The sequence below is a fragment of the Borostomias antarcticus genome (genome assembly GCF_949987555.1).
Source record: "Borostomias antarcticus genome assembly, chromosome: 11".
NCBI classification, from domain to species: domain Eukaryota; kingdom Metazoa; phylum Chordata; class Actinopteri; order Stomiiformes; family Stomiidae; genus Borostomias; species Borostomias antarcticus.
In genome coordinates this window covers 25,726,738-25,737,316 of record NC_140244.1, presented here as the reverse complement: position 1 = coordinate 25,737,316, position 10,579 = coordinate 25,726,738, and the positions used below count along the sequence as shown (strand labels likewise).

The window sequence follows — 10,579 nt, the reverse complement described above, 5'->3', positions numbered from 1 at the left end:
TACGTTAAATGCAATTATTTTAAGTTGCTGTGGATAAAAGCATCTGCTAAATGATTGTAATGTGCAGTAATGTAAGCTAACACTAAACACCAGAGACCACACAGAGACCATTTCATGTGTGTGTGTGTGTGTGTGTGTGTGTGTGTTTCACTGCCTACACCGTGTGATGTACATGTGTCTTACCGTATGATAAATACAGTTGTTTGTTTGTTGTTTTGTTCGAGAGCTGTTGTTGAAGCACATTGACAGATGTCAACAATCATTACGCATCAACAGTCCGAAAAACACGACCCAAACAATTGAATGCTGTGTATTTCAGTGCCTCATCCGTGGAGCCCACACTGATGTTGTGATATACTGATATATTATACAGTAGGTGTTATACAGTATGTCCTATTAGTGACTGAACAGATGTGGCTGTCTGTTTGAACTGCACCTGTCCTGTTTGTGCATCACGCTGCATTGACTCATCCATATGGACCGGCACTGCACCTATAGGCTACTGCACAATAACATCATCCAGACTTACATAACACTCAAACTGGAACGGTTTGATTATGAGTCGAATGTCTTTTAAACATTTGGCACGAGATGTGGATAGGACTGCATGGTATGCTCTGCTGTCTGACCAGCTGTACAGAACACACAGCGATTGGCCCAGCATTTACATTACATTACAGTCATTTAGAAGACGCTTTTATCCAAAGCGACTGACAATAATTGCATTTAACATAGGTAGTCATTGTACTACTACTTGCCAGAGCTCACAAGTACATCTCCTTTCTAAACAAGTGACTAAGAGCATCATGCCCAGTATGCAGCCATGCCATTGGATGAGATATGTAAATCTGTTATGCTATAATATATTACCCACAATCCCTCAGCCCACCTCCTCCTCAGCCTGAAAGACAGACTTCCTCGCAAAAAAAAAGTTTTTGCGATACAGTATTTACTTCCATTCGCCCAGAACGATTGGAGAAAATGGGAAACCAATCAGGGACTGCCTTTTAACAATTTTTCCGCCCCCAGTCCCTGATTGGTTCCCGTAGATAAAATAAAGGAGTCCACCCTAGTAGAACGAAGCAACGAGCGGTACCGTTAACGTTAGTCGAATAAACACAGCCATAATTGCAGTTATTGCAGAAATAGATTCAATAACAACAATTCAAGTAGAACAAGAGTATGGACTAGCGGAGTTTCTCAGAGGAAAAGACGTTTTCGCCATTCTTCCAACTGGATTTGGCAAACATTTGATCTATATTTTGTTACATTGATTGGCTGAAGGAGTCTGTCTGTCAAGGCAGGTGGTCCCGCCCACTCACATCATTCTGGGCAGCTGGTCCATACTGTGTCATGAAAACTTTTTTGTGAGGAAGTCTGGCTTCCAGGCTACCTCCTCCCCTCAACCCACCTCCTCCTCTCCTCCTCCCCCCTCCTCCAACCCACCTCCTCCTCCCCTCCTCCTCCCCTCTACAACCCACCTCCTCCTCCCCTCTACAACCCACCTCCTCCTCTCCTCCTCCCCCCTCCTCCAAGCCACCTCCTCCTCCCCTTCTCGAACCCATCTCCTCCTCCCCTCTACAACCCACCTCCTCCTCCCCTCCTCCTCCTCCCCTCTATAACCCACCTCCTCCTCCCCTCCCCCTCCTCCCCTCTACAACCCACCTCCTCCTCCCCTCCTCCTCCTCCCCTCTACAACCCACCTCCTCCTCCACCTCCTACAACCCACACTGCTCCCTTTCTAGCCCCCAGCTCCTGCACCTATATCTAGGCCATTTTTACTACTCACGCACACAGAGGGGGAGGAGGGCTATGGGGAAGAGAGACAGATGGGGGAGGGGGAGAGAGAGAGAGAGAGAGAGAGAGAGAGAGAGAGAGAGAGAGAGAGAGAGCGAGAGAGAGAGATGGCAGAAGGTTGGGGAGAGAAAGAGAGAGAGCAAGAGAGGGAAAGCGAGAGAGAGAGAGAGAAAGAGAATGAGAGAGAAAGAGAGAGAGAGAGAGAGGGAGGGATGGAGAGGAGAGAAAGTAAGCAGCTTATCAGGTCCAAAGCATTTAGAGCAGCCAAACGAACAGGCAGTTACAATCTCACTCCAAACCGTCAATCCCTCTCTTTTTCTCTATTTCTACCCCCTCCCCCATCTCTCCCTTTCTTTCTCTGCCCATCTTTTTCTTTCTATTTTGTCTTCTCCTCCTGTTGCTTCATCTCTCTCTGCCCCAGCACAGGGCAGTAGAGTGGTGGAGCTGTCCATGGTGCTGATCAGCAGTAGAGTGGTGGAGCTGTCCATGGTGCTGATCAGCAGTAGAGTGGTGGAGCTGTCCATGGTGCTGATCAGCAGTAGAGTGGTGGAGCTGTCCATGGTGCTGATCAGCAGTAGAGTGGTAGAGCTGTCCATGGTGCTGATCAGCAGTAGAGTGGTGGAGCTGTCCATGGTGCTGATCAGCAGTAGAGTGGTGGAGCTGTCCATGGTGCTGATCAGCAGTAGAGTGGTAGAGCTGTCCATGGTGCTGATCAGCAGTAGAGTGGTAGAGCTGTCCATGGTGCTGATCAGCAGTAGAGTGGTAGAGCTGATCAGCAGTAGAGTGGTGGAGCTGTCCATGGTGCTGATCAGCAGTAGAGTGGTAGAGCTGTCCATGGTGCTGATCAGCAGTAGAGTGGTGGAGCTGTCCATGGTGCTGATCAGCAGTAGAGTGGTGGAGCTGTCCATGGTACTGATCAGCAGTAGAGTGGTGGAGCTGTCCATGGTGCTGATCAGCAGTAGAGTGGCGGAGCTGTCCATGGTGCTGATCAGCAGTAGAGTGGTGGAGCTGTCGATGGTGCTGATCAGCAGTAGAGTGGTGGAGCTGTCCATGGTGCTGATCAGCAGTAGAGTGGTGGAGCTGTCCATGGTGCTGATCAGCAGTAGAGTGGTGGAGCTGTCCATGGTGCTGATCGGCAGTAGAGTGGTGTCCTGAATCCAGACCCTTTAAACCCCATTTTAACATAGACTGGTTCCCATTAAATTCTAGGGAATGTTAGGGGGCATGTATGAACATGATTTCATGGGCAATCTGCACAGCCAATTTCCCATGTAGAGACCTTGTATAATTCCCTGGAATCTGTCGGGAAGGTTGTGTTGTGAACAGAAGCTGTTACATTCCACAATTCCTTCTTTTGAAAGTGAGGCACTGTGGACACGCATTTCAGCTGGGTGGTGAAAGTACGGCGCACACATTGAGGAGCTGTCGGATTCAGAATTCTTCATTTTTTTTCTAGCTATGACTTCTAGGCCACACATGGTACCCTGCATAAGCTAACAAAACAAATGTTGTTTAGCTCATGAGATGTGTCGTTTAATATAAAAATTGTCTGCGAAATCTGTGCTGCTAGAGGATAGTTCATTTTGAGATGCCTATGCCTACTATAGCACGCACACTTTTATTGTGCTTGATTGATTGGTTGATTGGTTGATTGGTTGATTAATTGATTGGTTGATTGGTTGATTGGTTGATTTTATGGATATAGAAGAAAATAAAAATCCAAGGCATGAAAAGGAAAAGGTCAAACACTAATTTCCAACACGGTCTCTGATGTCTTAAAAAAGGACAGACAGTAACACATAACATGCATACATCCCCCAAACAATAAGCAACAAAGAACTCCAAGGACAGCCATAATATAAAAAAACTTGAAACTTCAACTAGAAGTACATGTGTGTGTGTGTGTGTGTGTGTGTGTGCATGTGTGTGTGTGTGTGTGTGTGTGTGCATGTGTTTGCATGTCTGTGTGTGTGTGTTGTGGATGAGCTTAAGTGGAGGGGGTGTGTGATTGTGATTATTTGAGTTAAAAAAAAAGATTTTAAATATCTTTGTATTGCCTGTTTGAGTCATTTCATTCAATTTCATTACTGTAAATTTCACTTACTCTTGATAAAACATACTTATTGTAAGTCGCTTTGGATATAAGCCTCTGCTATGTGATTACAATGTACAGATGTCTTCATGGGCAGCCATGAGTCCATCTCCCAGATAACCCTAGAGACTCACACTGGTCCTGGGTGTTCATGTTCATGTCCCCCTCGTATGTCTCTCTCCCTCATCTCTCTCTCCCCCTCGTCTGTCTGTCTCCCTTGCCTGTCTCTCTCCCTCGTCTGTCTCTCTCCCTCGTCTGTCTCTTTCCCTCGTCTCTCTCCCTCGCCTGTCTGTCTCCCTCGTCTGTCTCTCTCCCTCGTCTGTCTCCCTTGTCTGTCTCTCTCCCTCGTCTGTCTCTCCCCCTCGTCTGTCTCTCTCCCTCGCCTGTCTCTCTCCCTCGTCTGTGTCTTTCCCTCATATGTCTCTCTCCCTCGTCTGTCTCTCTCCCTCGTCTGTCTCTCTCCCTCGTCTGTCTCTCTCCCTCATCTGTGTCTCTCCCTCGTCTGTCTCTCTCTCTGTGCCTCCCTCCTCTCTCACCTAAATGAGAAACCCATTCTGATGGAATGCCTGCCATCGTTTAAAAGAAGATGGACAAGACAGGATGGATTGAATCAGTGTGTGAGGTATTGTACTGTGATGGGGTCGCAACTCTGAACTAAGCTGAAAAGGATTGGGAGAAATATACTGAATTTAATTTTGTCTCCGTCAAATGATTGATTGTGTGTGTGTGTGTGTGTGTGTGTGTGTGTGTGTGTGTGTGTGAGTGTGTGTGTGTGTGTGTGTGTGTGTGAGTGAGTGAGTGAGTGAGTGAGTGTGCGTGTGTGTACAGTATGTGTGAGTAGGTGTGTGTGTGTGTGTATGTGTGAGTGAGTGAGTGAGTGAGTGAGTGAGTGAGTGAGTGAGTGAGTGAGTGAGTAAGTGAGTGCATGCATGGATGTGTGTGTGTGTGTGTGTGTGTGTGTGTGTGTGTAATCCAGTTCTGGGGCATGTCTCTCGGTATGCCCTGTCCTGCAACCCCCCTGTGACCATGGGGATTATAATCTCTCTGAGTGCTCGATCATGTGATCCAATAAAAAAACTCTTTAATCATTTTCCGCATCATCCCTGCATGCGTTGCCATGGTATTCCTAGTAACAGCTCACCATCATGTGCGTCATTATGAAGGAGGGAAACAGGAAGTGAAAATTGCCGATTTCTTTCACACACACACACGCACGCACACACACACACACACACACACACACACACACACACGCGCACGCACACACACGCACATACAAGAAAGTTTGGACAAGTCCACACACAACATAGACCTGTGGTCTCCAGTATAGTCCAATACAGTACAGTAGCAGCTCCTGGCTAGGCCTGGTAGGGTCAACCTGGGGTCACACCTGGGCCCCTCCCCCATCTGGCAGAGCAGAGCAGGGCAGAAAACGACCCCTACCTCTCCCTGACACACTACCCATCTCTCCTCCCCTACCTCTCCCTGGCACACTACCCATCTCTCCACCCCTACCTCTCCCTGGCACACTACCCATCTCTCCTCCCCTACCTCTCCCTGGCACACTACCCATCTCTCCTCCCCTACCTCTCCCTGGCACACTACCCATCTCTCCACCCCTACCTCTCCCTAGCACACTACCCATCTCTCCACCCCTACCTCTCCCTGACACACTACCCATCTCTCCTCCCCTACCTCTCCCTGGCACACTACCCATCTCCCCTACCTCTCCCTGGCACACTACCCATCTCTCCTCCCCTACCTCTCCCTGGCACACTACCCATCTCTCCTCCCCTACCTCTCCCTGACACACTACCCATCTCTCCTCCCCTACCTCTCCCTGACACACTACCCATCTCTCCTCCCCTACCTCTCCCTGGCACACTACCCATCTCTCCCCCCCTACCTCTCCCTGGCACCCTACCCATCTCTCCTCCCCTACCTCTCCCTGACACACTACCCATCTCTCCTCCCCTACCTCTCCCTGGCACCCTACCCATCTCTCCTCCCCTACCTCTCCCTGACACACTACCCATCTCTCCTCCCCTACCTCTCCCTGGCACACTACCCATCTCCCCTACCTCTCCCTGACACACTACCCATCTCCCCTCCCCTACCTCTCCCTGGCACACTACCCATCTCTCCCCCCCTACCTCTCCCTGACACACTACCCATCTCCCCTACCTCTCCCTGGCACACTACCCATCTCCCCTACCTCTCCCTGGCACCCTACCCATCTCTCCTCCCCTACCTCTCCCTGACACACTACCCATCTCTCCTCCCCTACCTCTCCCTGACACACTACCCATCTCTCCTCCCCTACCTCTCCCTGCACACTACCCATCTCCCCTACCTCTCCCTGGCACACTACCCATCTCCCCTACCTCTCCCTGGCACACTACCCATCTCTCCACCCCTACCTCTCCCTGACACACTACCCATCTCTCCTCCCCTACCTCTCCCTGGCACCCTACCCATCTCTCCTCCCCTACCTCTCCCTGGCACACTACCCATCTCCCCTACCTCTCCCTGGCACACTACCCATCTCTCCCCCCCTACCTCTCCCTGACTCACTACCCATCTCTCCTCCCCTACCTCTCCCTGGCACCCTACCCATCTCTCCCCCCCTACCTCTCCCTGGCACACTACCCATCTCTCCTCCCCTACCTCTCCCTGGCACACTACCCATCTCCCCTACCTCTCCCTGGCACACTACCCATCTCCCCTACCTCTCCCTGGCACCCTACCCATCTCTCCTCCCCTACCTCTCCCTGACACACTACCCATCTCCCCTACCTCTCCCTGCACACTACCCATCTCCCCTACCTCTCCCTGGCACACTACCCATCTCCCCTACCTCTCCCTGGCACACTACCCATCTCTCTCACCTTGCACCTGCTGCTGCTACATCAGACTGGTCTAGAGGGCAGGAAGACTAATCGGTAGTGTGCTTCCAGTGTACTCGGTGGTAGTGTGCTTCCAGTGTACTCGTTGGTAGTGTACTTCCAGTGTACTCGTCGGTAGTGTACTTCCAGTGTACTCGTTGGTAGTGTACTTCCAGTGTACTCGTTGGTAGTGTGCTTCCAGTGTACTCGGTGGTAGTGTGCTTCCAGTGTACTCGTTGGTAGTGTACTTCCAGTGTACTCGTCGGTAGTGTACTTCCAGTGTACTCGTTGGTAGTGTGCTTCCTGTGTACTCGTTGGTAGTGTACTTCCAGTGTACTCGTTGGTAGTGTACTTCCAGTGTACTCGTTGGTAGTGTGCTTCCAGTGTACTCGGTGGTAGTGTGCTTCCAGTGTACTCGTTGGTAGTGTACTTCCAGTGTACTCGTCGGTAGTGTACTTCCAGTGTACTCGTTGGTAGTGTGCTTCCTGTGTACTCGTTGGTAGTGTACTTCCAGTGTACTCGTTGGTAGTGTGTTTCCAGTGTACTCTCTAGAAGCATGTCCGCACATAAGGGGTTAAAAACGTGAGAGCCCAGACAGAACGAGGGGGCCATGCAGTCAGACAAAACTAAACCTTCATCCTAAATATGAAGAAATGTTGACCAAACTGATTTTGATACAAATTAGTTTCCATCACTTACCAAAACAAAAGTATAACTAGTTAAGGGCATACTGACCAGGTCGTATACCAGGAGCACTACTAGTTAACAGCATACTGACCAGGTGGTATACCAGGAGGACAGCTAGTTAAGGGCATACTGACCAGGTCGTATACCAGGAGGACAGCTAGTTCACAGCATACTGACCAGGTCATATACCAGGAGGACTACTAGTTAAGGGCATACTGACCAGGTCGTATACCAGGAGGACTACTAGTTAAGGGCATACTGACCAGGTCGTATACCAGGAGGACTACTAGTTACATCATACTGACCAGGTCGTATACCAGGAGGACTACTAGTTACATCATACTGACCAGGTCGTGTACCAGGAGGACTACTAGTTAAGGGCATACTGACCAGGTCGTATACCAGGAGGACTACTAGTTAAGGGCATACTGACCAGGTCGTATACCAGGAGGACTACTAGTTAAGGGCATACTGACCAGGTGGTATACCAGGAGGACTACTAGTTAAGGGCATACTGACCAGGTGGTATACCAGGAGGACAGCTAGTTAAGGGCATACTGACCAGGTCGTATACCAGGAGGACTACTAGTTAAGGGCATACTGACCAGGTCGTATACCAGGAGGACTACTAGTTACATCATACTGACCAGGTCGTATACCAGGAGGACTACTAGTTAAGGGCATACTGACCAGGTGGTATACCAGGAGGACTACTAGTTACATCATACTGACCAGGTCGTATACCAGGAGGACTACTAGTTAAGGGCATACTGACCAGGTGGTATACCAGGAGGACTACTAGTTAAGGGCATACTGACCAGGTGGTATACCAGGAGGACTACTAGTTAACATCATACTGACCAGGTCATATACCAGGAGGACTACTAGTTAAGGGCATACTGACCAGGTCGTATACCAGGAGGACTACTAGTTAAGAGCATACTGACCAGGTCATATACCAGGAGGACTACTAGTTAAGGGCATACTGACCAGGTGGTATACCAGGAGGTCTACTAGTTAAGAGCATACTGACCAGGTCATATACCAGGAGGACTACTAGTTAAGGGCATACTGACCAGGTCGTATACCAGGAGGACTACTAGTTAAGAGCATACTGACCAGGTCGTTACCAGGACTACTAGTTAAGGGCATACTGACCAGGTCATATACCAGGAGGACTACTAGTTAAGAGCATACTGACCAGGTCGTATACCAGGAGGACTACTAGTTAAGAGCATACTGACCAGGTCGTATACCAGGAGGACTACTAGTTAAGGGCATACTGACCAGGTCGTGTACCAGGAGGACTACTAGTTAAGGGCATACTGACCAGGTCGTATACCAGGAGGACTGCTAGTTAAGGGCATACTGACCAGGTCGTGGTTGGTGGAGTTGGAGTCGTCCTCGGGGAAGGGCTTGGACACGCCCAGAGCAACACAGTTAGCAAAGATCGCCAGCAGGATGAAGATGTCAAAGGGTCTGAGGGAGAGGGGTCAAGGAAACACTACATAGAGCTAGGACACTACATAGAGCACTACATAGAGCTAGGACACTACATAGAGCTGTACATAGAGCTAGGACACTACATAGAGCTAGGACACTACATAGAGCACTACGTACAGTAGAGCTAGGACGCTACATAGAGCACTACATAGAGCTAGGACACTACATAGAACTCTACATAGAGCTAGGACACTACATAGAACTCTACATAGAGCTAGGACACTACATAGAGCTGTACATAGAGCTAGGACACTACATAGAGCACTACATAGAGCTAGGACACTACATAGAGCACTACATACAGCTAGAACACTACATAGAGCTAGGACACTACATAGAACTCTACATAGAGCTAGAGCACTACATAGAGCTAGGACACTACCTAGAAAACTACATAGAGCTACAGTGGGACACTACATAGTGCTAAGACCCTACATGGAGCTAGGACACTACCTAAAACACAAACAAAGCTAGGATACTACATAGAGCAAGAACACTACATAGAGCTAGGATACCACATGGAACTCTACATAGAGCTAGGACGCTACATAGAGCTAGCATACCACATGGAACACTACATAGAGCTAGCACGCTACATAGAATATCCCATAGAACTAAGACACTACATAGAAAACTACACTCAACACAATAGCACGCTGTACTGTAGTTCAACAAAGCCCTACACACTCAGGTGTGTTTGTTCTACTCTAACACACAGATCACTCTGAGGCTTTGCTACCGGACATTTAGGTCAAGTCGGGCCAGTCTAGCCACTGGCCGGGAGGGCGCGGGACTTGGCGCACGGCCGGGTCGGAAGGATACTTCCACTCCACGATGGAGAGCGCCGCCCTGCGGATGGGGTTGTTGAGCCGGAGGCAGCAGAGGGCGCGAGGGGCGCGCTGCACCTGGTTGCTCCCCTGGATCATCTTCTTGGCGTGCTGGCTCTTCTTCCTCTGCGTGCCCGTGGAGCTGGTGGTGGAGTGGAGCGTGTCCGTGCGCGTCATCCTCGCCCCCCCGGCCCCCCTCTCGCCGTCCAGCTCCTCGTCCCACTCCAGGTCACGGTCCTCCCCTCCTTCGTCCCCCTCTCCGCCCTCCTCCTCCTCCTCCTCCTCCTCCTGCTCCTCCTCCTCGCCGCCTCCTCCGCCCGTCTCCGAGGCGGCCGTGTTGGTGTACCCGTTCCGGCCATTGCCTGAGGGAGGAGAGAGAGAGAGAAAACGTGGCGTGAACATCGGGAGAACGAGGGAAGAGAGAGAGGAGCTCAGGCCTCCGTTCTGAGACGTGGACACGTCCATAAAGACAGAGGTTCAAAACCCGGCCCGGGCGTTTCCTGCTTCCTGTCTAAACAGAGTCTGAAAGCGCGAAGAGGGGACAGACCGCTTACTCTCTTCTCAGAGAGACGGTTCTCTCTGGGCTACACAGCGCAGAGAGCGTCCAACACCGGCTACACATACTTTAAGCACAGGTCTGCTTTCTGTCCCCAGAGTTAAAACTAAACATGGAGAAACAGCGTTCAGTTTTTATGCTCCACATATCTGGAACAAACTTCCAGAAAACTGCAGATCTGCTGCAACTCTCGGTTCTTTTAAATCAAGACTGAAGACTTTTCTTTTTGCCA

General features: G+C 50.1%; 1 protein-coding gene across 1 annotated transcript in view; it reads right to left on the bottom strand.

Annotated features, from left to right (window-relative positions):
- Positions 1 to 9,983, bottom strand: part of LOC311315538 (voltage-dependent L-type calcium channel subunit alpha-1F-like) — a 167,986-nt gene extending 158,003 nt beyond the window's left edge. The window contains 2 exon segments of the mRNA XM_084446207.1: positions 8,835 to 8,940; positions 9,787 to 9,983. Coding sequence (XP_084302333.1) covers positions 8,835 to 8,940; positions 9,787 to 9,968 — 288 coding nt within the window. The 5' untranslated portion in view covers positions 9,969 to 9,983.
- Between the last annotated feature and the right edge of the window lie 596 nt (positions 9,984 to 10,579).